The sequence below is a fragment of the Seriola lalandi genome, unplaced genomic scaffold (genome assembly GCF_002814215.2).
Source record: "Seriola lalandi dorsalis isolate HSWRI2012SDOR001 ecotype SW California unplaced genomic scaffold, Sedor1 jcf7180002054873, whole genome shotgun sequence".
In the NCBI taxonomy this organism is placed as follows: domain Eukaryota; kingdom Metazoa; phylum Chordata; class Actinopteri; order Carangiformes; family Carangidae; genus Seriola; species Seriola lalandi.
Genome location: NW_019525426.1, coordinates 698,390 through 725,130, shown reverse-complemented (window position 1 = coordinate 725,130; position 26,741 = coordinate 698,390). Strand labels below are relative to the sequence as shown.

The following is a 26,741-nucleotide window of genomic DNA, read 5'->3' as shown; positions in this document are numbered from 1 at the left end:
AGCAGCCGGCTAATTATTGCCAGTGTTATTTTAAAGATAAACTCGTAGCAGTGAGCGGAACTTCGTTTTTTTAGTTCACCAACTATGTACAATTCGCCAATAACGGAGAGAAACGAGTAATGATTAGTTTCATGAGAAATAAAAAAAATGATCTGGTTTTTAATAACGTCCGGCCTGTGATGAGTAAAGTTATGTGAGAGTAACGCGAGCAGCAGGAGAAGCAGAGGGCGAGGAGCCGCTGCTGACCGGCTGCGCCTCCTTCATAATGTATGGAGAGGACAAAGGGCGAAAGGGTTGATTTCAGCGTCAACTTTGAAAGAGCCGTAACCCAAACCTGTCCTGTCCCACTCTGACGGATTCACATCAGCTGAAAGGATGATGCCTCTTTTTCCACCTGCAATCTGTCTAATAATCACCGACAGCAGGTAAATGAGCCCTGGAGGGACCTTTGGGTGCCCGTATATAAGGAGGAGCAGAGGAGGCCTGGGCTCGCAGAAACTTTCAGTCCCGCGCAGAGACAGACAGAGAGAGAGAGAGAAAGAGAGAGAGGGAGAGAGAGAGAAAGAGAAAAGAGAGAGAGAGAGAGCGGATCTGGCTGCAGCTGGATGCCACACCCGGTGGATGCTGGTAGGTCGGCTGTCTGTTAACAAACATCAGGGTTTTATTATGTAGAATGTAAAGAGTTTAGCCGGACTGACAAATGGAGCATGGTTATTGAAAGCTAAAGTTGACCTTTTTTTCGTCTAACAAATCTGTTTTATTTCAGGCTTATATGGCTGTTGTAATATACACTTATCTTTGATGATTCCTTTTGTATGATTCCTGGTTTTGTTTGAAACTAAAATGTGCAGCATTGAATTACCAATCAACCGGTTTTCCAGTGTCTCTCACCCTCGCCACTGCAGTGCGCGCCCTGTGCGTAAAAGGCGCAGAGGAAATGTGCTGTAGGCCTGCGTATAGAGGCGGCAGAAGGAGGGGGAGGAGGGCTGCGTGGATTACTATACTGCCAGTGGGTTAAGATGCTTACCAACTAATTACCTGTCCACTAGAAAATCCCCTGCCATGCAGCCCAAACAAGCAGGGAGCCGGGCTGGACGGAGAGATGGAGATATGAAGAGTAAATTGAAGCTGTTTGGACCAGAAGAAGTACCTAATAAAAAAGTCAGCTTTCATCCTCTTGAATGAAACAACACTGAGCAATTCTCTCATCTCTGATTCGATTAAAAGACTGTCTGGTTGTGAAGATATTCCACTGCTGGATGCTTTTGGAAGCTTGGCTCAATGAAGAAAATGAAGAGGTTTCCTCTTGTATTTTTCTAACCAAAGGGTTGTTGCGGCTGTAAGGATTCAGAAACTACTTTTTAAGGTAAGAAGCCCAATACTGCATCTGAAAAAAAAACAATTTGCCAAACACTTGGCAAAATCCTGCATAACGGTTTGATAAATGCATGCAGTCCCTACCTAAATGAGAATAACCTGGCTACCATTCATGCCTTATCATAAACAGCATGTGTAAATAAAGCAGTGGGCATTCATGACCTCCAGTCAAGCTGATTGTCAACACAAGGCAAATTAAAAAAAAAAAAAAAGTTTATCTTTGAAAATGATGAGCTCATGTTTTTGTTTTAGAGATTACTGCAGATGACATAATGTAAAGATCTGGGAATGTTCTTCCACAAACAGAATGGTGATATTACACAAGCTGTTGTTGGTTTATATTCCACTAGAGCCTTGATTAAAACCAGCAACTGTTTCTGTTGAATATATTCTATTCTCTTCTTGAACCTGTTCTGATAGCGAGTTTCATATCCTCCGTCAGACACCTATGGACTAACCAGTAACTAAGATATGAGGGGAAACTAAAGAAATGCAAGTCAGTCCATCAACTTCTGTTTGCTTGTGATTTCTGTTTATGCTCTCTCTCTCTCTCTCCCCCTCTCTCTCTCTCAAGCTTTTTACTCTATTGATCTCTCCCGGAAACGGGAAGATGAGCCCTGCTTTGGGACCCATTTGGAGCATCTCAAAAATCACTTAGCGCATCATTCCCTACAGCCAGGATCAATCTGAGCAGCCGACCTGCTCCTTCACCAGGATCAGGATTGCTCTCATGGAGGCTAGAAATGTCCCAAAACACTAAACCTGACAATAATCCAATGATTATGAGTAATTTTAGAAGGATATAACTACAGCTCTAAGTCTGTGAAGATTTTCTTAAAGAATGTGCGTGAATGTGGAAATAAGCACAGGCAGGTCTGACCCAGCAGCAGATGGCACGGCTGGATTTACTCTCCATCCTGTGAGGTAAACAGAGCAGACATGAGGGAAGGACACCGCTGGTTATGATAGTGTCTGCTCATTTCCATCCTACACTATTACACTGTTAAGAGAAGATCCCTCCAACTTAAAACTGGTCAACAGACAGAAAAGTAGAACCTGAGCACGAAGAAGCAAGGATGCCAAGACACATGTTTGAAAGAAAAAAGATGTTCGGGGGTTTAAAGCTCTGGTAGCAGTAATGTGGGCCTGCACTTATATCTCCTCCTGTTCTGTGTATGGCACTGGTAGAATTCACTGTCACAGCACACTATCAGTGAATTACCATAGGGCCATAAACAGAGTAGAGACAGAACCACACTGCCCGTGTCCGTGTCCAGATTCTGCTTTAACTTGAAATGTAAAACAACAGACAGATCTCGCTCTCAACCTCAAGAGCTGTTTCTAAAATGCTTTCCAACTTCTTTGCCCATTTTGGCACTAGCACATTTTTGCTTTGTTTCTCTTTGTTGGAGCAATCATGTGTAGTGCCAATATGGGACGAGACAGACACTCTGCTGTTCATAAATATTCTGGCATCTCCTGAGTGTTTCTGTGTGAGAGAGAAACACACAGAGAGGAGAGGAGAGGAAAGGAGAGGAGAGGGATGGACGATGGTTCTGATCGATTACGCCCTCCCTCTCAGATATCACCGGTTGCCATGGAGGCCCGTGTTCCATCTCTGAGACGCCATCCTGTGTAACCTGAACCCCAGTTGTCACAAAGATCTGGTGGTGGTGACCGGCGCACTCTCCCACAGTGTTTGGCAATGGTAGAACTCACTCTGGTGGGCTGGAAGGATCCGGTGGTTCTAGACTTGCCAACAACTGACCGAGAGCTTTTACCAGTCGCCCCTCCACCGTCATCCCAGGACTCCTCACAGGAAGAGGATTACTTTATGTTTAGAAATGAGTCATTTTATCCTCCACTACAGGTCTGGGTGTTACAAAATGTCTGGGGTGGGAGGTTTTGGGGTGTGGGTGTGGATGCTGGGTTTGGGACTGACTGCAGGTGGAGCAATGAGGGTTAAAATTGAACCCACCCCCCTCAGATGTTTGATGTACCTTCAGGGTCATCTTGGCCACACTTAGCTGATCATGACATCAAACTGTGAGTGTAATCTTAGACATCAAACACTGAAGCTATGGACCAAAGGAGCCCTTTGACTATTGGGCCATAACCCATAGATCCATACACAGACCATTAAGCACTGAGTTGACTATCATCTGCCCTAATCAATAAATCAATGGTGTTCATGTGGTGGGCTGAGAAACCAGAAGATGAAGGCCTGTGGTTGTAAATCCTCAGCGTTGGCGTTAGCAGCAGCAGCAGCTACCTCAGCGTATGGTGCAACCTGATCCCGCTCAGTCACAAAACGTCCGAGTCGAGGCGCTGAAGAGGTTTAACACAAGTGATGTTAGCGCTGCATCAAACCTTTAAACCCCACAGACACTTTGGTAAATGCATCATCATGAACCCCTGGTGTCTGTATTAGCATTTGTCAAACCTACAGTACTTCACAGGGTGGTAACTGCCACCGAGGTCACATCTTCTGTCTTGTTTCTGGGAATTTTAAGGGCTTTAATGACCTGATGAGAATAATTAAACACAAATAACTGATGGTGAGTTTTTATAGCCTAATTCTGAGTCAGTTATTGAGTTAAAATTCTAACGTCTAACTGTTTTAGGCCTAAAGAATATTACAGTAAATACAAAAGTTTAATTCCCGGTGTTAGGCTTAGAAACAGAATTAAGACAATCCTGCAGGAAAAACTATATTTTAATGGTTAAATATTGAAAATATATGAAAAGAAACATTTTTTGGGGTCAAAATTGGGGCTGCTCGGTGGCACTTCAGACCTCAGTGTTTCTAAAATCTACAGCACTGGTGTTATGTCAGGCAGTAATACAGTAAAATGTGTATAAAATGATCCACTGAGACATGTAGAATTTGTCTTTGGATGCAATGCAGTCTATAAAGTTTTTATCTTGGATTAAATATATCAGTTCTTATAAGTGCTTTAGCTCAACTGAAACAGGCAGAGAACAATTTGATCTAAGTGTAACAATGTGAAAAAATGATGATTCATGAATGAATGAGTGAACTTCATTGAGATGAGCATATGAAGTCTGGTAAAAACGAAGGGATCAATGGTGGCCAGGAGGAAGACAGAAAGGAGGGATAACCGAGGATAAAACATAGACAAGAGGAAGTATATATTTAGTATATTAGCACAAATTATCTGCAGTTTTAACAGAAGTACAGGACCAAACATAGTACTGGTACTGTATCTGTGAGGGTTTGTTAAGATGGGGCCGTCAGAGCGATCAGCGGCTGATATATGTTCATCATGTTACAGTTTGAACGCTGTGAGAGTCCATTATGGCCGACTGCAGAGGATGTGAGGTTAAGTGGTGCCAGTGGACGCAGAGAGAGGAAGGAGGGAGGCCGACACACTGACAGCTGGTATGGGTGATTAGACCTTGTAGTGATGCAGAGAAGGCATCAAAGCTCTTTAGGGAGAATCCCTAACGGGCAGGAGGCAAGGACACACACACACACACACACACACACACACACACACACACACACACACACACTAACCCCTCAATACAGGAGAATGAGTGGTGTCGTCAGATTAGATTGGGTGTGGAAGTTAATGGATCTCCTCATTAATCTCTTACACTAATGGCTGTTTAATTGCTATTGTCTCAAATGTTCCTTTGCACTGTACGTTGTTGTGTTACTTGTCCGTTGCATTAAAGGTATTTCACACTAATCTCAACAGCATGGTTTTTGTCAATTCGTGTGGGATTAGTTCACAATACAGAGGACTGCTTCAGAGAGGTGATGAAAAGTGACCTAGAAGTGAAACAGATCGCCAACTCCTCTGGTGAAAAATGAGCTTCAAACACTGATGAATTATTGGTGAGCTGATTCAGTTATTGTTAGTGCAGTAAAGAAAGAGTCAGGGAATGAGACGATTGAGGTAAATTAGAAAACTAATATGAGAGAGGAAGGAGGAGGAGGAAGAGAGACTGGTTGCATTAGCATTAGTGACTCACCTTTAGTCTGTAGTCCCAGAGAAACACAGTGTACTTTTCAGTAGGGATCTTCAGCCAGGCCATGTCTTGGCACACACACACACACACACATGAACACAGGGAGGCGCTGGATTACAGTAATCCAGGAACAGGGGGGTATTTTTAGTACTTCATGATCAGAGATAGACAGGATGCAACAATTGAGGAAAACAGATAATGATTGTTATATGACCAGCTGGATTTTCGTGGAACAGGGTTAATTACGTAGCGTCTAGCAGGAACCAAAACTAATGCTGACTGCTCATTCTGCGAGTAAAGCTACTGTTAGTGTCAGAAGATATTTGTGAACTGATACGAAAAAAACAAAACACTACTTTAAATTGCTCCAGCATTTCCTGAATTAGTATTGAAAGCAATTTTCAATGTAATGCTTGAGACGGTAAGTCACTGAAATAAAGATATGACATTATGATATGAAAGAAACTAATATTTATCAAATTATTTTATTAGATGGATTACATCACCTTTAAAAAATATTTAAACTGGTTAAATACATTGTCAACCAAGTCTTATAGCACATCTCCACCACAACAGTCACAGAGACAGGGTCTTTGCCACAAATTTCTCCAGTATCATCCATCATAATTATGTGTCACATATTTTTCTTTAATTTGTCCATTTCACATCAGAATAATGAGGAATGGCTTTATAATAATAAGTATAGTATGATGATTTAACAGTATTTTGCACGTGGGCTGTATGTGGATACTGTTAACAACTCTACACTCACTATTAAAAGTCATATTTCTTACCAAAGCTCTGAACATGTGTCATCATCAAGAAGACAATGTTATGTTTGTATGTAGAGGACCCCACACAAATAGATGATGAATTTCATTATCTATCTCCTAATTAACAGATTAACAGACCCAGACTCTGTCCACTTGCCACTGGATTTAGATTTTATCTCAGTGCTCAGCAAAAAGACTGTGATGTGTATGTGTATGTGTATGTGTGTGTGTGTGTGTGTGTGTGTGTGTGTGTGTGTGTGTGTGTGTGTGTGTGTGTCTGTATTTCTGTCTATCTCTGTGAGTGGACAAACTATGGTAGGTGTGAGTTGATTCAAGATAGAAGGATAGAAGCACTGAGGCCTTTTATAGAAAGTATGACCATTGCTAGTATCACTCAAAGTCAATAATAAATCTCTTACGCCCCCTAGTGGGTAAAAAATGTCACATCAACAAGCAGGCCCAGCTGGTGAGCTTTGCCATTAGTCTTTGTTTAATGGGAAACTGGGGATACATCTGTATGTACAGGGTTGTGTGGTTGTATCAGTGTGAGTGTGAACACAGATAATTTGCGGATGTTTCTGACACCAAACAAACAAAAATACTGTTACATTTTCCAAATTTAAAATGCCTTCTTATTTTTGTCTTATTAAAATTATGAAACAGAAACACTCTGAAAAAGAGCAAAACTGTTCTTTTTATTATATCTTGTGACTCTAGTACAATGATCTTTTAAAGCGTTAAATCAATGACAATATGTTCTAGCCTTACTTTATGTTCATGGTCCACTGTTGCCTCAACTGTGCCTCAGAACAGCAGCAGCACTGTCTCCGCAGGTTATCAGCTCACTATGTGAGATTTATACGTCAAATATCTGATTGTGAAGTACATCTGTTCAAATTTTCAATGGGCTGTTGGTAGACTTCAGTTTAGGTTAGTAAGTAAAAGTGGCAATGTTAGATTTAAATCAAGGGCATGAGACAGCAGATGAACTGTGCTGCAACTTGTAGTCTACACGTGATTGCTGCTCCAGGGAATAAATGGTGTTGATTTATCAAGCAGAAGAGTGAAAAATTAAAACATTCAGCACTTTGTTTTTCTTTTCATATTTCAGTCAGCTCAGAAATACCTGTGATTACATTCCACACGTACAACCGCACATACACAGACAAAGAATTGAACATGGGTCTTCATCTGCTGCCTCAGTGATATTCAGACTGTAGAGGGCGTCAGAGGGTTTTCCAAAATAAAATCCACAATATCACATCGGAGGAGCTTCTGTCCTTCAGCGCTACATCCAGAAGTTAATACCTATTTGAAGAATTGCGTTTTGTTAAATAGAAATAGAAGTCGGATGTGCGTATCGTTTGTGTGTGAGAACAGTGTAAAGTGTCTTCACCTGTAGTAGTTGGGTTTGAAGGGACCGTGTTTGCTGATGCCCAGGTACTTGGCCTGATCATCACTCAGCTCTGTGAGGTGAGCATCAAACGTCGACAGGTGAAGACTGGCCACATATTCATCTGAAAATTTAGACATTTAGGCTTTATCATTTTAAAATCTACCTTTTGACTGTATTGATCAGGAGAACAATAAAGGTAATGTTTGTTTTAGGGTATTTAAGCAGAGGACTCGCCCATTTTCTTTGGCAGCAAGTAGACGTCCTGTTTGTATCGTCCCTCCGGAGCGTTGTACAGCTCTATGAGAGCCAGTGCCTGAAACACAACAGTCAAAGTCTCTGTTAACACAAGAACAGGTGACCAGCCTCAAAATAGCAGGAGTACTGACACTTAACGTATTACAATACCTGAGTTGCAGCGGTGATGGAGAGGACAAATGAGGGCACTGTGGAGCAGCTCAGATTCAGCAAACGGCCCTAAGAGAAAAATCGAAAACTGAAATGACATACAATAGTGTGACAGCAGCCACTGATCATAATCTACGGACATCTGAATGTGTCGTATGTCAAATAATTATGTACAATAAAGTTTGAGTGTTGGTATCCCTCTGTCTCTCCTGATGCACACCTGAGCACCTTTAACAATGTTCAGGTAAATCTCTTCCTGCTGCTCAGCTCCTCAGCTATAACGCCTTCAACCACACAGGGCAACAATATGGGAAACACTGTTTGAGGGTGAAACAGATTTCAACAAAAGACACTGTTCTGTCTCCCCTCGCACACATGAACAGAACAGAGCCATTGCTAATGTTGTGAGTGACACTTGTGCTCATTTAGATCACATTTCATTCACCCAGCAATAAGGTTTTGGTGCTTATTTGAAAGTATTCATCAATCATCACTGATGACACTAAACGCTACCTGTAATATCCAGCATATTTTTATTAAACTGGTTGTTACTTAAGACGTTGAGTGAAGACTTCAGATTTAATTATTGTTATCAATCTTGATAACAATAACTCTTTTAATTCAGCAGGTGCATTAGCGTATAAGGTAGCTCCCTATAATAGGCCAAATATATAATAAATGTAAACTGTCCAAATTCTTTGCATCCATTTGTTTCAAATTTAAATGCTAAAAACGAAAGATTTAAACATAAACATAAGTATTTACAACACAGTCTGTGCACCTTGATACCTAACACCTAACAGCTCTTCCCGGCAGAATATCCACACCATCAGCATTGAAAATAGCTTCTGTAGCTTGCGCTTGACTTGTAATAATCTAAATTCAATATTTCACCTCAAGTGATGAATGTGTTTTGTAAGTAGCTGTGTATTAAACAGGATAATGTGCAGAGAGCCAGTCAATAGAGCAGCATGAGTCTCTTCAGGGCTACATTTTACAGTAAATGTGTTTCTGTACATTATCCCTGGGTAGCGGTGTATAATAATAGTAATGATATTAACAATAATAACAGCATCATCACCTCAGCCAGCAGGACAATTCTCTTGCCGTCTGGCCAGATAACATGGTCCACCTGAGGCCTCACATGCTCCCACCTCAGGTCTGCAGTCCGCAGACTCACCTAACAAGCAAGAGTCTATATTTTACACACACAAGCATACACATATAGAGGTCTATACACTCATAAGCAACATGCAGACACACACACACACACACACACATACACACACACACACACACACACACACACACACCATATATTTACCATATCTATCTCAGTGTTGGAGTGTCCCATGTTGCACAGTATGCAGCCGTTCTTCATTCTGTCCAGATGTTCCCTCCCCACCACGTTTTTATTGCCTGCAGAGAAATTAAATTTAAATAAAATCCAATTGAAAGAAACATTAATTTGGTCTCTCATTCTCAATAAGACAATTCATTGTTAGAAGGACAGCAGTTACCTGTGCAGGTGATGACCACATCCACCTGTCTGACCACCTCACTCAGGTTAATCACTCTGAAGCCGTCCATGCTAAGAGGAGCAGGGGATGAGAGAATGGAGTTCAGATTTTTACAATGAGCTTCTGGGAGGAGGGGAACACGCTAAACACATGTGCTGATACAAGCTTCTTCCACTCATACCAGGCCTGAAGGGCACAAATGGGATCCGCCTCTGTGACGTACACAACAGCACCCAACGCTTTCAAGGCAGCGCAGCAACCTTTGCCAACCTACAAGGAGAAAGAAAAGAGGTTGGTAGAGTTGCTTAAGTTGAATCTCTCTTTTTTAAAGACACATGTTTCACTGAAGCACTTTTTACTGACCTCACCATATCCGCACACCACCACCTGCTTTCCTCCAAACATGACATCAGTGGTCCGTTTCAACCTGAAAGAAGAGTTCAGCACAGTCAGGTCACTGCTCTGTGCTGCACAAATGTTTTTACTTGTGTACCATCACAACATGGTTCATCACCCGTCCAGTATGGACTCCTTGCAGCAGTAGAGGTTGTCAAATTTCTGCTTGGTCACCGAGTCGTTAACATTCATGGCAGGGACACACAGCCTGCCTGCCTTGGACAGCTGGTACAACCTGAAACAAGAGTCGAGGGACACACATGTGAGCTGGAGAATCATTTGTACAGCATTTGTAGAAAGATCTGAGTTTTGTGTGAAACCGACCGATAGACGCCAGTGACACTTTCCTCCACGATGCCTTTCATCTTCTTGAATAGGCTCGGGTACTTCTTATAGATCCAGTGGGTCAGGTCACCTCCATCATCCAGAATCTTATAAGAGTGATAAAGAAAGGTAAACTCTCCATCACCACAGTCTTTGTAGCTGTGACTCTTAAACACAATGATGTGGTGTTCAAACTAAAGTTCACAGTTCACCCAAACATAATAGAATATATTTTAAAAGGACAGTCAATTTTTGATTTGCTGAGATTTGCATGCATTGCCAAGATGGAGACTGCAGCCTTCTCTGAGCTTCCAAACTGCTCTCAGAAACCTATGGATGACATCACGAAGACTACGTCCATCTTTAATTACAGTCACTGGCACCACCAGTCAAATGCCATTAAACTTATATCTCAAATAGAATAGTTTACGCCTTGGGTAAAGATTTAATCAAAAGTTTAATTCACTTTTTGATTGAACAGTCTTTCTGATAAAAAAATAGTTGCACAGTGGTGTTATTGTTTGATGTACTTTACAGTACCATGTCGGGCTGCCAGTTCTCTGCACCAACACATTGGTCAATGCACCACCAGAAGTCCTCCTCCGATTCTCCTCTCCACGCAAACACTGAGATGCCTTAGAGGGCATGAAAGATAAAGAGCATGTCATGGTCAAAAAGAAAGTACAGAAGGACAAAAAAGATGGAGGAGGAAGAGCTGGTACACAGCTGGTTTTACCTCCTTCAGCCAGAGCCGCAGCAACAGCATTCTGAGTGGAGAAGATGTTACATGCTGCCCAGCGACACTGAGCCCCCAACACACACAGAGTCTCAATCAACACCTGCAGGAGACCAACACATTCAGAGTCAACAGGACGTATGTGAAACTTCTGAAAAGGTTATTCTATTATTTGTAATACAGATAAGAAAAGATTAATGAAGTGCAGAAAAATATAAAAATTACCATCAATTTATTACCTCCCACTGCAACACTCTGATAAGAACTTTATCTTTGTCTTAAATAATGATGCCATTATTTAAGCCAGGCTGTGTCTGATGCACTCACTAAACCACTGTCGGTGCTTTTTAGTTTGATTGTGTGTGTTGAACTGACCGCTGTCTGTGCAGTGATGTGGGTACAGCCCACCACTTTGGCTCCAGCCAGAGGTTTCTCCCCACCAGCTCGTTTCCTCAGGACCATCAGTGCTGGCATTTCTAAGTGTCACAGACAGTGACCAAGTGACAATCAGCATGAGGACAGACATCATGAATGAATACGTTTTATATGTATCGCTTAATATTCTCATTTTATCTCTTCTTCTCGTGTGTTACTTTTCTGCTACAGTGTCTTGAGTATGCTACATAAATCATATACATGTATCAGTTGTGAAGACAATAAACAGAAGTTTGAGGACAGAGGTTTTACCTTGCTGTGCCATTTCTATTTCCCTGCGCCCAAAATCAGCCTGCTTGATGTTTTTGATGCAGAAGTCAGAGAGGCCCTTGGAGGTCTTCTGAAGCTTGTCTTTAGGAGAAGACTCATCCTCAGAGCTGTCACTGCACACTGCAACACAGAAATTAGGCATTGTGTATAAAATAAATCAGCTGACATAATATCTGCGAACAAACATGGTTAAAGCAATAGAGAGACACGTGATTTGTTGGAAAGCTTTACAGATATGAATTGGCTCTTGTTTTGTTGTTTCTGATACCATTTTTGGAGTCAGCCTTCAACTAGGTGGGTCTTTTATCTGAGTCTTTGAAGTCTGCATAAACTCTGGCAGTGACTGACATGTTGGAGTAAGGCTCACAGAGCCGATTAGGACCAAATTAAAGAGACTTAATTCTTCTGAAGACTTTTCCTTTTAATTAAGGTTTAGCTGAAGGAGAAAGCACCGAGGCTAATCCTCAGTGCCTGTAGTTCTCGTGCTGCTGGGACCATAACCACTTCAGTTTATATATCAAAGACATGTGATCAGACTTAAGAGTGTGCATTTGCATGTTTCCTTACCTGAACTGCAGCTATCTGTCGACGACTGTGAGATGGACCGAGACAGAGAGCGACGACCTGTCTTGGTAGGACGTTTGTTGAATTCTTGCTTCTGGTCGGTGAACTGTATTTGCTGTGGAGACAAAAATGCACAAAATAGACAAGATGAGGAAGAGGCAGGTCACAAGTTTAGAGTCTCATCAAAGTCAAGCTTGAAACAGACAGACCTGATGCAGACATAATGATGCCAAATTTACACATAAGCACCGCATATCGCAGCAGTTTCTTGTAAACTGCCAGCATCTCTTTCACAGCCTGTCACTGTCACACATACTGTCTAGTGCCTGTTCGTGTCCTGACTCATCTCTGTATCTGTTGCTGTCTCACCGTCCAGTGTGGCTGTCTGAAGGCTGGGCTGCTGCCACACGAATCCCACTTGGCCATGTTTGCTTCCTGGCAGCTAAATCTGACTCTGCTGCCTGAGCCTGAGCTGCAAAAAAAAAAAAAAAAAAACCCATGCACCACAAGCTTACTGAGGGCTTATTCCTTACGTGATCACACCCACCAACCAAGACACACCCCCACACTGACCCCACCTCCAAAAAATGTGTTTGAAGCTCTAGGGCTGTGAGTTTGTGCACAGAGCTGCAGTGTACTGCAGATCAATTATACTCCTGTACGCATACACACCGTTGGATCAAATCTTAAAGGCATTTAGTTAAAGGGGCACTCCACTGATTTTACATATAAATGTGGGTTTACTCACAGGGAGCACTACCCAGTTGGTGAAAACAGTTGTACAATCCTCCTGTGGTTCTGGATGAAATTTGTCAAAAGAAAATAACCCTGGTGATCATGGCGATGTCATCAGGGTTGTCGTGGCCTGGGCTCTGAGACAAATTGTAGCACAAAGCTTTATTTACAAACTTGGCGTGTAGTTTGAAAGATGTGGGAATTACCAGTAAGGAATAATGAAAGATTCTATTGAATTGCATTCAAGGAAATGTGGAATCAGTGTAGGATATTTTTGTAGTTTGACTGATACCTGGGAGTAGTCGGTCAGTATGTCCCAGCTGCACAGATTTTGACCATTTATGGTCCAGTGCCCCAGCTTTATGAAAGTGCAATGGTTAATGGATTTGGTGGAGTAACCCTTAAAGAGATGCAAAGTGTAGGTGCTGTCTGTTGGTCCTCTCTTCTACCCCTCTGCTGTATTGTGACCTCTATAAAAGGTCATCATGAGTCTTTCCTCAGTTGTCAGGTCATATGTAAGTGCACTGAAAAAGCGAAGTCAGTTTTAGAATACAGATGGATTCAGGGTTGCAAAAATGCAAAGCTAGGGCTGAGTGACATGGAAAAAATAAGAAGAAGATAACAAGTTGACCTTGTTCCAGTTTCAGGAAGGTTTGAATTAAAACTCAAGTAACAAATCCGTTATTAGACGTTTATCCCACAACTCAAACTGAAACTGTCGTCTGACATTTCCAGGTTTTTCAGAAATAACTCTTGCAGTAAGCTTTCTACTCATAGCTAATGACATTCATTACACTTGCATTAGTACAGTCAGTGGGGAGAGGCATCAGTATCAGTAAAGATTAGGTGAGGCATCTTTCATGTGATGCTGCTGCTCAAACTGAGCCCTAAAATCCTCATTAGGAGCAATTAAACCTGAGACCTGTGAATATGTGAAGTGAGGATCCCTGTGGTTTTTTCAGCACTTTGTTTTCCTCTGACTTGAGTTAGATGATTTATTATCTTATCCTGGTGGCCTATAGGGTTTAAGACACTGACACTCAGTTACTTTTGACAGGGTGATACAGTGAGGTCCACAAAGCTGAGCCAATCAATCAACAGAGATCCCCAGTCACACATACTAACAGCACCTTCACTTCATCATCAACATGTTTCATATAAATAAACCACAGTTTTGTTTTCCTTATAATCCTCCTGATTTAAAACATAAAGGAGCACAACATGCTTCACTTAGATTGGCTGACAGTTGTTTCAAGTCACTTTCTTTTGGCAAGTAAAATCTAAATCAATTAACTTTGTTGAACTTGTTGATGTAATCTGTATAAAATAAATCCTCAATGTAAGTAAAAAAAAAAAGAGCAAATAAAAACGTAATATCAACACGCCTGGAGTTCAAATAAAACAATATTTTCAAGCACTGGTGCCTCTCCAAAGGCAAACTGGTGTAAAATTTAACTGTTTTCACTCGGAGTAATGATCACTTGAATGCCATTTTTTTGAGTGCAGCAGGCAGTTACTCAAGCAGCTGCTTAATCTTCAACACAAAAAGACAATAAGGTGTGACTGGGAGCGGTGTGAATGTTAACTTAATGGTCACAAAACTGTCTCTTACAGGGATCAGAAAATAAGTTTGAGTTTAGGCCAAATACTGAAGTTGCTACTGGGAGTGCAATGAAAGCCAAAAATTATTTCAAAGTTGCTGTGAAAAAAACAATCTTTTGGGAGACCATTTGTGCATTGATTTGCTTGAAACGTTCCAAATGGCGCATTCCCTCTCTTACATTTCTACAAGAAAATTCACAGTTGACATAGTTTTAAAAAAGCAAGCATAAAGGATTATTATTTTATAATTTCGTTCAAGTACTCTCATTAAAACAGCTGTATGCTCACGCCTTATTCCTCATGAAGACCTGACTCACTGCCCTTCAAAAGAAAACATAGAGCAAGAGCATAACAAAGCAAACAAAATGATACCTTGATACAGATGGACTGCACTGCCTCCTGGTCCTTGGCTTTAGTTATGTTCACTAGACTGTATACTTTCTTCATGCTGGCAGAGCGCTCCCACAGTGACCCTCAACAACCCTGCAGAGCTGCAAGCTGATGCAGTTTCACTGAATGCAGAGTTCACACAGTGGTGCTTTATGCCACACCCTCGTCCAACAGGCCCAGGTGACAGGTGGAGAGAGGACAGAGAGAGGAAAGTGGAAATAAATAGAGTCTTTGTGAGACTTACAGAGGGGAACTCTGGGAAAATATAGAGAAGAGAGACAGGTTAGAGATGGAAAGACGTAAGAGAGTTGTGAGGAAAGATAAGCTCAGTCAAGTTTCACTGGAGGCCACGGATTAATGTGTAGAGTAAAGTGCACTCTGCTCTCAGGGTATGCATTCAACAGACAGCAGAGAGATGTACTTACATGACCATACATTCATTTGTTAGTGAGAGAAAAGAAGAGGGCCCTATAGCGACAGAAGAAGAAGCTTTGTTGCTGCGTTCAGGGACACAGGGCAGCTTAGGTTTCTCTTCATAAATCAGACAATGGAGCTGGAGTTTACTGTTCGCTGTCCGCTAAATGACCACGCAGCTCTGCAATGATACTCTTAAAGGCACCACACTGATTTTACACATGTTGGTCAGTTTAGAGGTGGCTTTGTAAAGTCAGATAAAAAAGACCACAGATGATGTCATAGTGATGTCATCAGGGTTATCTTAGTTTGGGCTTAGGAAGTCAATTTTATGAAAGAAAGTCTTTGCTACATGCAGCTGAAAGATGTGGATATTTACCAGGCAGGGAGGGTCTAATAAGAGATGCTATCAGGAATTATGGGAAATCTAGGATTTAGTGTTTTTGGAACCTGGCCCACATTAGGAAAAAAAGGTCAGGATATCTCACTCTGCTGCTTCGATGTTGATCACTCTATTTTCAATCTGTCTCCTAGAAACTTAAATGAAATGTGATACTGATCACTGTTAATGTTAAGGTATCATTGTACTCCTATAACATTGTTAGACTCATGATGGACAGTTTAAAAAGGACCAAAATAGATACGACAGAACCAGATATATTGTGGGGTTTTTTCCCCCAAACATTCTTCTTTCATGTTAAAAATTTAAATCCCTCATTTGGAGATATGGTTGTTTTTTCTTTTTTCTTCAGAGCCAACCAACAGTGACTCAAGTGACATCACTTAGGGCAATATCAAATTCGCAGCTCTGACCAAAGCCACAAAGGACTTTATACACCTTTTTTTTCCACATATGCAGCAGCGCTCCCCAAAACCTGAAAACAGACCTGAAAACAGACCTGAAAACACAGTTCCCCTTTCAGTCTCTTTCAGAGAAACAAAATGGGTGTGTGGGTGTGCTGGTCATTCATTGCTAGAGGCCTGCGCATTGCAACTAAAATCATTAACAGCCTGAGTATATGCAGGTTCACGCTGCCTGTGGAGTCAGTAAGAGTGTCCTTGCTCACCATGTCGGTCTTCAGAGCTTCAGTAACCAGCTCTCCTGTCCCAGAAGCCTCTGCCCCGTCTCTGTCCCGACCCTGAGGAGTGCACCTGCTCTCTGCTGCTTTTAGCATCTGCAGCAGGTTCGGGCTGCATTTTGCTCCCTGATCTTTGGTGCTTTCCTCTGTGGTACCAGACGCATCCCCCTCTGCCCCTCCATTCAGCACAGATCCTTCCTCCATATGTGGTTCGGGATAATCATCAGGTAGTGGCAGGTGCTCCCAGGACACTGTCTGGTCCTTTTCCTCTGCCATGATTCCTCTGGCAGCCAGCAATGAAGTGAATTAGATTCCTGCTCAGGTGACAGTTCAGCCATATGCTGCCCACATACATCTGATATGTGCATGTGTTTACTCTAAACAGCAGCAGTTCTTGGGTTACTTTGACTAAATGTAAAATGGCTAATCAAGTCATGGATGTAGTGTGTACAGGGTAAACAGTGATGTGAGCACTGTGTTCTGCCTCAGAGGGAAATGTAACCTGGAAATGTAGGAATGTAACTCCTGCTGCTGAAGTGCCATGTTTGTAGACGTCAGTGTGGACCCCACAACAGTCTTTGGTACTGAAAGTGTCTCCTGTTTATACCAAAAAGAAGCACTTAATGTATTTTAGACTTGTGGAGCCACTTCTTGTTTTTGTGTTGTCTTTGATAACACTGGATAACAAAGACATGAATGCAACACAAACCAAGGGTGACATTATAAACAAACAGGCATGGTGACATGTTTACAGAAAATAGTGGCCCCATGGTGACCAACCACCCCCCCACCCCACAAGTATGATGCCAGGCTAAAAGACAAGTGTGCCAAGCAGAATGGCTGCTGCTAGTATGCACAACTATATTATTATCCACACCGCAGTTATAGGCAGAACTGCTGTGCCCTCAAATAGACAGACGTAGTTTTTAGCCTTGAAATACACAATGCTATGGATGTGAGTATGGTTATCTGAGTGCATGATAAGAAACTGTGAGATTCTTTCAAGTCTGTCTTGAAACAACATTCAGGTTCCCATATGTACACTGAAAATGTGTAAATCCTTGTTTTGTGTGAAAATGTTGTGTTTTCCCATCGTACTGGGTGTACAGTAGCAAAAAGAGAAGTTTGTACCAAAAGGACGGATATCCTCTTGGTTTGTTTAACTGCTGTAGCCATTATAAAACCAGCATTTGTTGGTTTATGTGATTGGATGCATTTCCATGTGTGTGATAGCGGATCTGCTCTTGCAGTCAGTTTTTGAAAAGTTCTCTTTCCCAGTGCTACACACACAACAAAGTATTTCACAAATGTTGCAACTGATGTTGTAACAGTGCAAACACACTTTCTTTCTTCCAGTCAGCCTTCAGGTGCAGGAGTATCAATAGATTTGCTTTATCTTCCACTAGAGGGTGCAACAGTTCCACAGCCTTTACTTTTCTCTCTCAGAGCAAAGACTTTGGGATGATTTCAGTTTGGTTCCTCTCTGTTTCTGTGTCTGACGGGAACCAGGAGAGGTTCATGACACCTGGTCCCAAGGGAGGAGCATGGGAAAGAGATACTGTCCAATCCTCTCCCTCTCCCTCTCTCTCTCTCTCTCTCTCTCTAAATCTTTCTGATACTCATTTCTATTCAGTGCAGGAATTTCAGCCTCTGGTGTTGAATTGGGAGGGGTATAAAAATGTCATTGTGGTGAGGTTTTCACTAGGTCCCTTTAAATGGTTAATTTTTAGGCCAATATTTAAGAAAATTGTGTCCACCTGACCTGCCTGTCTTTTGACTGTGGAGGGAAACTACAGGCGCATCCACATGTCACATATGTTCTTAGTGTTTAAAAAAAACTGAATCTTTGACATCTCCGCTGTGAAGCAGTTTGGGACTGTGGTTACATACGAGACTCTGAACATCTATTTTACCAGATTAATCCTGAGCACATATGAGACGGTTCTGACATGAAGTCTTTTATTTAGAGAAAATGTGTTAATATGTGAAGAAAGACAAGAAGATATGGACAAATCTTACACTTAGGCTCATTTCACAACAACATGGATTACAGATGTTATTAATATGACTGAGTAAATTTACAACATGCAGACACACGCGCGCACACACACACACACACACACACACACAATCACACACAAGCATCAGATTGCAGTTGCTGATACTTATTTTTCTTTCTTAGTTGAGACCGATTTTTCGGTTTGATTGATTTTCGTTTTTTCTGTTTCACAGCTCAGTGTTACTTTATGCAATAACATAGCAATAATACGGTGTATATCAATAATGCAGTTCATCTTCTTTTTCATTGTAAACCTACAATTTTATCACATTAACCACACTTTTAATGCTGGGGGTAAAAACAGGTTGCATATTCAACAACGTACTGCACAAGCTCATGTCGAAGGAGCAGAGAGGGAAATATCCTGTCAAGGTAGTCAAATGTACTTTTTTTTGTTTGTTTTTTTACAATAAACCTCATTCCCACCAGAACACATTGTCCAGAGCATCATAATACAATACCACGTCTGTTTTTGAAATCATTAAAAGTTAAGTATTATTATAAATTTAAAACAGTTTTATTTTCAGTGGCAGTGGTGTAATAAGTTGAAAACAAAATGGAGTGAGTAAACAATAAGAACACATCTAGTCTATATTTCAAAAATGTGTTCACTCCAATATTCTCTTTATCACATTACTTTGACTCCATCACAGACTTGAGCCAGTATTTTGCCCCTCATCGTGCCGTGCGTATGTTCTTGTACTGGCACAGAAGCAGGTGCTTGAAGGTGTTTTTGAAGGTGGCGTTGCAGAGGGCGTAGCAAGCCGGGTTGATGGTGCTGTTGATGTAGCAGAGCCAGTAGCCAATGGTCCAGAGGGAGTTTGGGATGCAGATGGAACAGAAGGTGTTGATCAGGACCATCACATTGTACGGCGTCCAAGTGGCAACAAAAGCAACCAGGATGGCCATGATGGTGCGCGTCACCTTTTTCTCCCTGGAGGAAATGCCCCTCTTTTTCCACTTTGCCACAGCGTTCTGCTTTGTTACCTGGAAAAGGAGAGTAGAAGAAGTGGACTTTTTTATTTATCATTTAAAAAAAATATATATAGATTATTTTTCCGGCCACTTGGAGGCAGTGGGGGCTCGCTCTAAACTTTTCTATCACCTTCTGAAGTTGCTGTGGAAAACATGGTGTAAGAAAACAATTATCTGTTTACACATCTGGCAAATGGAGCAACATTATAATTCTTCTGGAGTCATGTTTCTGTCCACATGCAAATATGAATCTATTATTCTCTCTTTTCAGCCTTGTTTTAGTCTCTGCTAACTCCTTATCTACATGCTCCACTGTGTTCACCAGCTAGTCGGTAAGCGTGTCTGTCTATCATCTGGTGCTGAGCTCTGGTGGTTTTAGAGCATTTTGACTGAAACCAGCTGTGAAACTCAAACAGTGAACAGTAGACTAAAGTTTTGGCCTGAAAAACTAAAAACCACCAGAGTCACTGGATTCTTCTCTGGGAAACATGAATGAAAACTTTACTGCAATCCATGCAGTAGTTAAAATATTTTAGTCGTGGGGCTTAAAATGTTTAAAGCTGAAAATCAAGTGAAATTTGTGATTGATGATTTGTGGTTTTTGATGTTCAAACATGTGCAGTTATCAGATTTACCTTAAACAGTGTCCTCGTGACCAGACTTTGCCTGTCAGCGGCTGAGTTCTCCGGGGAAGGTGGCTGTGTTTGATTGGTCTTTCTCCCGTCATTTGATGATTTCTGTGATGACGCAGGTGCAGCAGCTGTGTCTTTAGATGTTGAAGCGTGAACGCTGTCCGAGTCCACCTGGTCAGTTCCCTCTTCCTTGCAGGGGCTGCCTCCGTTTGACCGCTGCAACACTTCCTTATCCTTCCCATCTCCAGCTTCCTCCTGAGCTTCTCTTGTCACGATGCAGTTGTTCTGACTCCCACATCCGTCCTCCTGGCTGTGAGAGGGGCCCTCTCCGATACTCGTGCCTGATGTCTTCCTGCTGTCCCTCCTCATGCGGCTGCGGCTGGCCTTGGAGATGCGCCAGTACAGGTGGATCATGATGGCCACGGGCAGGTAAAAAGCCGCTATGGCTGTCCCAAACGTCACCGCTGGGTTGGAGAAGAACTGGATGTAGCACTCACCTGACGGCACAGTTCTCCCGCCCACAATGAACTGCCAGAACAAAATGGCTGGAGCCCACAGGATGAAGGACAAGACCCAGGCCGCCGCGATCATCAGACCCGCCATCTTGGTGCTGCGGCGTGCTGGGTAGCTGAGTGGTTTGGTGACACAGAAGTAACGGTCAAAACTAATGATGAGCAGGTTCATGACTGAGGCGTTGCTGACAACATAATCGACAGCCAGCCACAGGTCACACACCACCGCTCCCAAAGGCCAGTAGCCAATCACAATGTAGACAGTGTAGAGGTTCATGGAGCAGACGCCAATAATGAGGTCTGCACAAGCCAGGCTGAACAGGAAGTAGTTGTTGACGGTCTGCAGGTTCCTGTTTACCTTTAGGGAAACAACATGGAGCAGGCTGTCAGATGCTAATCTTTTTTGCAAAATGTGATGTGTGTTTTCTCATTTCTATTAGATTAACCCTCTGCACAGGGTTGCACATGTTGTATTCTTATCTCTAAGTCTGGGTGTGCTTTTCAGGGTGTCCAGAGATGGATGCTTGAAACACACTCATTAATCACAAATGATCAAAACGAAAAAAACCCAAACCTTTATGGAGAGCATGACCAGGATGTTTCCAATGACAGTGATCAGACTCAGAGATCCAGCCACCAGGATGATGAGCACTATCTCCACAGTCGTGTACGGACTCCCAGAGAAGAGGCTGGCGTTATCAACACTGCTGATGTTGGTGGTATGGGATGAATTTGGAGCCTCCATCCTGGCTCCTCTTGGATATCCTTCTCACAGATGCTTCAGGCTCGAGTCACATCTGTACAGTACATAGTAATGAAAAGGATTGTGAAAGAATCAGCTTCTTTACAGCTATTTTCATATACTTCTGATGTTGATGCAATATCTTTGCGTCTGTGTGTGCGTTTATCTGCCCACACAGTGACAGATGCAAAATCATGCGTAACTTTGAGTGTGTAAGCAGGTGGCAGGTGTTTGAGTGTTTCTGAGCTTGCGGCTTGGCCCAGGTGTGAAGGATGGACAGGTGAGCAAATAAAGGCTGCGGCAGCTGTGTTTAGAAATATACAGCACATGCTCATATCAGGAATAACACATTGAACTGGTTTGGAGTTTATATTTAAATCTGCACAGTGGGTGTTATCTTGCATCTTAACTGACCTGGAAATCTTAATGCTGATCAAATCTGACCTGACAGGTTGACCAGGACCATGTAAAGAGGCCACCCACACCTCCAGAGAGTCTTGAAAGCCTTGAAAGTCACAAAATGCTCCTTGAGATCATTTAATCTGTGTGAGAGCCAAATCAAAGACGTCAAGTTCTTATTTTGATCCTGCGCTTATAGAAGTCATTTCCTAAAACATATGTAGATGAAATTGGTGTTGCGTGGTTTGAAAACTGGATTTTCATTTACTGAATGTGTGAGTGTTCATGCATGTGTCCATTTGTGCTATTGTGTGCCTGCCTGTATAAACCTCTATAGAAGCTGTGGTTTTAATGTCAAAACAGGACGGATTCTCCGAGGCTAAAGAAAGATTATCAGCAGAGTAATTTCAGCTCTTTGAGTGAGGAAAAAAAAGTCTGTACACCCACTGTTTCAATGAGTGTACAGAAGGATTTCCACTGGGGCCACCCACGCAAAAAAAAAAAAAAAATCCAGGCACTCATGGTGCTGTTAGGTGCTTTGGATAAAAGCATCTGCTAAACAACATGATATGCATATGCAGATACCTGTTCTTCTGTATTTATAATGGGTTGTGTATTCAAAATGGCCCCACGCATTCAAGCTAACCGCAAAACATCACAATTAAGGCAAAGTATCATTACTGTTACCATTATGTTAAAGAACAAGAAACATCAGGAATAGACCTACAGTATGTACACAGCATAACAATGTGATTATCTGATGTATTCTGATCAGAAAATCAATGTAAAGACACTTAGATGAGACCAGGGGGTTGTTGCATACTGCTGAAATCCTGTAAGTGACTCCATTAGACTCCACGATAACATCATACTGTACCTGAGAGATGTTTCCTTCCTGCTCTTACAGCAAAATGAAACTTCATTACAGCATCTCTAACTCTATCACTTACTCATCAAAGACCCATTTTGGGGCTTTTCTGTCACAGATGAAAAAAAGAGCTGATGTGTGTGTGTGTGTGTGTTAGCGACCTAGCCTCAACAGTTTGTTTAGAGTAGACACACACATACACACACATACACATATATTTTTATATATATACATTTAAGATTTGGGCTAATCTAAGAATCAGGATTGAGATGAAGTGCGCTTGCATTAATCATGTGGTGTGGATGAGAATCTGTTCACATGACCACAATGCCTCAATTTTGGAACACTTAAGTGTCAAAAGTCAAAGTGCTCATTTAAAGTGTATTACGTATTTCAGTGTTGTAGCTGGATCAGGGCCTAATTGTACTTTGCTTTTAAGTAATTTAATCTATAACAATGCATCATATTCTAAACTGATCATATGTTTTATATATAAAACTTCAACTTAAAAGACATGTTTACCACACCTCTGCAGCCCAGTCCTCATCTCTGCTTGAGGCTAGCATCTCGAGGCTTCATCAGCCACCACTAGCGAGACACACCTGCATCTCTGACCAAATTGTCTGCAATCTTGTTGCACTGTGGGTAATGTAGGCACCAGGAATATGCTCGGGGGAAAAAGATGATATCTGTGGTTCTACTGCATCGACTTTGATACTTCATCATGAGTTTTAGGAGTGCATGCTACATCAGTGGAGTACTCTTAAAATGTCAAGTAACTAGTAACCACAGTGGTACACAGTGTAGTGGTGTAAAAGGGGCAATATCTTCCTCATATGAAGTAGAAATACTCAAGTACAGCTGTATTTAAATGCATCCCTTGGGTGAATGTAATTCTGCTTACTTACTGTCCACCATTATTATGGTGTTACATTTGTAAGATATTTTATGGACACATAGAGGGTCAGGTCTATTTAGCTGCATGTGGCTGTTTAAATGACTTTACTGCCAACCTCACATTCTCCAAAAGATGGGTTGTTAAAAGCTATCAGGACACTGAGGTTGGTATCAAATCCTACTAGTTTCCCAAGTAAATTAGCACCATGTATATTAACAAGCTGTTTAATAAGCCATAGGATGTGATGGCTGGTGAGAGGGGATCGCTGCCTGCTCACGAAGCCCGGCTTCACTTCTTCCCTCCATTCACACTCTAATAAGACCTACATTACTGGACCTCCCTTGTTGTTGTTCAGGGCTACTGGACAGAGTCATGGAGGCAAACAGTATTTCTTTGACAGGCACAGAGACATGGTAATTAGATCCAGCAGATGCTGCCTGCAACAGCTGTACCGGTAATATGCTTCTAGGATATAGTGTTACTCATCTGGCAGGGTGAGCTCTGCTTTAAAAACTCTGTACTGTCTTTGATATCATGGACGATACGACAGTCGGCTACAGAGTCAGTAGTTATCGGCAGATGAGACAGTGAAACAAGGGGCTTGTTTGCAGAGAGAAGAGGAAGTGAAAACACATCTGTGACTGCGGACATTACACAGAGTACACAGTTGCATCAAAAGAAGGATTTAACAACTACAGGCTTCAAAGTGGTTTCCTTTTTAATTGCAAAATAGATTTTTATCTCATAAATGTATTTTATTGTTTACTATGCCTTTTCAGGCCAAACTTCGGACTGGAAATCTCATAATTAAGCAACTGCAAAGCACAAAGCATACAATGTGTATCCATATGAGATAAAATTACTTTGAAAAGTGCAGCACACACACTTAGTTTGAGGCTTTGTTTGACATTTTGAAAAAATGTCAAATTTCCTGATATTATTGCACAAGTTACTGTGAGAAGTGTAAGTAAGTGATTTCAGAGGAGTGTGTCCTGATTCTGAAGAGTGGGAAATTTCACATGAACGTGAGCTTTGGCCTCACACAGCAGTGCAACGGAGAGAAGAGAAAACCTCAATGTCTGTGCTGCAGTGGAGCCAGAAAAAAAAAGGCACAAATAACCAGGGTGGAGAGGACTAAAAAATAAAACTAAAATGATGAGGCACAGAGGAGATAACTCACAAAGCAGGGAAAGATGTAAATAATAAAAATAAAAAGGGCACTGTAGTGCCTCATGAGCTAAGGAAGTCCATCTCAGGGGACATGAGTAGGGGAGAGTTAATGAGAAAAGATTAACAAACATAACTTGATTTCATCTTGTAGGCCTACAGTTTTCAGGGAGGAGCTGTCTGTTTCAAATCTAATTTCCCTCTTAAACACAAACACAGTGTAACCAGGGGGATTCCTCGGGAGCAGGGAGACTGGGGAATCCAGAGTCGGGATCTGATGCTGGTGGCTGATTGAGACCTTTCAGCTCAGCACAGAAATGAAGATAAAGATTTCCAGAGCAGCCACAATACAATACAACAATAAAACCCTACGATAAATAGAAACTTCCTCAGGAAGCTGAAACAGCATGTGGAGGGCAAATTTAAATCAATATATTGATGTATCACATTATATTCCTGGAATCTCCCTTTTGGTGTGTCTGTGAGTTTGCAGTGACATTTTTATCAATATTTTTTATGTTCCCATTATATTGATTTGAATTCTTATACTGTCCAGTTTTATACATGACTCACACAACTGTTCTTATTTGACTTTAACATCTTTTCAATCAAGCTTTTTTTTTTTTTTTTTACAGCAGAAGAAAGATTCACATGGTTACTATAATTCGCACCTTGAGGGGATTTGTGTGAAATTTCAAGATATGAGAAACTTTATAGATGTGCCGAAATATAGTTGTTTTTACTGGTGCTTCAGCAAAAAGGTATTAAAATTTCTCCCGAAAGTCTGTGATCTTTAAGTCAGGGTAATTTTCTGAAAAAGTGTCCTTACCTGCAGCAGTTTGGTAGAAATCCACAGAGAAATGTTGTCTTACCTTGTCTGCAGGGAATGACATGGATGAGCTGTTTCAGTTTCGTTCATGTTCCTGTCACTTCTGTCGACACACTGGAGCAGAGAGAGAAGCAGAAAGTAACCCGACGTTGATGTTGCTCCTCCTCTGGCAAGAACCAGTGTGTGTGTGTGTGTGTGTGTGTGTGTGTGTGTGTGCGCATGTGTGTGTGTGCATGTGTGTGTGTGTTTGTGTGTGTGTGTGTGTGTGTTGGACAGAAAAAGAGACTTACAGTCAGAGTAGGGAAGGGTTGTGGGCGCTATTAGTGAGTGTTGTGTTGAATCCCTTGAGCTACGGTCGCAAATTTGAATAAACAATAGACGGCGACAGATAGAGACAGAGAGAGATGTTTGTTTCAGAACCATGGAGAGCAACTGGCCACTCCAACACAACCACACCATGTCCTCCTGCCCCACCAAGCTGTAGGCGATCATGTAGAGAGAAGTTTGAATGGCGGTGGCATGAAATAAAATGGTAAAGCACGATTAAAAAGAGGACAAAACAGAGGGGTCGCACTTCTATTCTCTTGCTGCAGGACGTTAACCTTTAAGACTCTGCTGTTTTGACCTTTTAACCAAACCAGTGACGCAGTCTGCCCCAGTTGGTGGATGACCTTACTTTGATGGAATTATCACAGAGAATAATGGTCCCTATCCACAAAACAATATTGCAAATGAAACAAGGAGCGTGCCATCAAACAGGCCTGAGCTGGACATGTAGACATGATTTGATATGAGAAAAGTTGATTTATTGTCCTGGTCCAAACTTAAAGCACACTGATCACATCAACAGTAGCATGGCAGTTGATTTGTTGGAATATGACATAGACTTGTAGAAAACTTTTCTATTATTTTACTACTTTCTAATTTCGATGTGGTGATGATTATGTAGAAAACTGTGCGGGTGTGGCCATGAGCCATGAGCTTCACTTCCGCTGTTTCACAATTCGTCATGATCACAAATCAATATGAGGCTTTGACTCTGTCTCCATGACGTGTGTGTGTGTGTGTGTGTGTGTGTGTGTGTGTGTGTTTGGTTTCCTGTCTCCTAGAAGCTCCTTGAATTTCTGGGACTCTCTGGCATGTATTGCTATTATTTGTAGTGATTGTCACTATTTGAAAATCATTATATTTAGCAGTATTATTTGTATGAATGGTAAAATAGTTAAAGGAACAGTTTGACATTTT

At 41.7% G+C, this 26,741-nt stretch overlaps 2 protein-coding genes across 7 annotated transcripts; both read right to left on the bottom strand.

Moving 5' to 3' along the window:
- Positions 1–6,823: 6,823 nt before the first annotated feature.
- Positions 6,824–16,708, bottom strand: LOC111671208 (S-adenosylhomocysteine hydrolase-like protein 1). Of its 5 annotated transcripts, XM_023428264.2 has the most exons (18): positions 14,905–15,834; positions 12,565–12,667; positions 12,199–12,310; positions 11,614–11,751; positions 11,302–11,402; positions 10,927–11,029; positions 10,731–10,825; positions 10,191–10,297; positions 9,985–10,101; positions 9,834–9,897; positions 9,652–9,740; positions 9,471–9,541; positions 9,275–9,369; positions 9,032–9,130; positions 7,951–8,019; positions 7,780–7,858; positions 7,546–7,666; positions 6,824–7,457 (listed from the first exon to the last, which is right to left on the bottom strand). In XM_023428264.2, the coding sequence occupies exons 2-18, from the start codon at positions 12,619–12,621 to the stop codon at positions 7,451–7,453; spliced, it is 1,524 nt and encodes a 507-aa protein (XP_023284032.1). In that variant the 5' UTR covers positions 12,622–12,667; positions 14,905–15,834; the 3' UTR covers positions 6,824–7,450. The 5 variants fall into 5 exon arrangements, with proteins under 5 accessions (XP_023284032.1, XP_023284028.2, XP_023284030.1 ...); XM_023428260.2 differs by lacking the exons at positions 12,565–12,667; positions 14,905–15,834 and adding an exon at positions 16,404–16,707; XM_023428262.2 differs by lacking the exon at positions 12,565–12,667.
- A 1,643-nt stretch (positions 16,709–18,351) lies between these two features.
- Positions 18,352–25,643, bottom strand: LOC111671210 (muscarinic acetylcholine receptor M2-like). 2 transcript variants are annotated; one of them, XM_023428266.2, is made up of 4 exons: positions 25,540–25,643; positions 21,168–21,390; positions 20,085–20,951; positions 18,352–19,461 (listed from the first exon to the last, which is right to left on the bottom strand). In XM_023428266.2, the coding sequence occupies exons 2-4, from the start codon at positions 21,336–21,338 to the stop codon at positions 19,150–19,152; spliced, it is 1,350 nt and encodes a 449-aa protein (XP_023284034.1). In that variant the 5' UTR covers positions 21,339–21,390; positions 25,540–25,643; the 3' UTR covers positions 18,352–19,149. The 2 variants fall into 2 exon arrangements, with proteins under 2 accessions (XP_023284034.1, XP_023284035.1); XM_023428267.2 differs by lacking the exon at positions 25,540–25,643 and adding an exon at positions 21,750–23,848.
- Between the last annotated feature and the right edge of the window lie 1,098 nt (positions 25,644–26,741).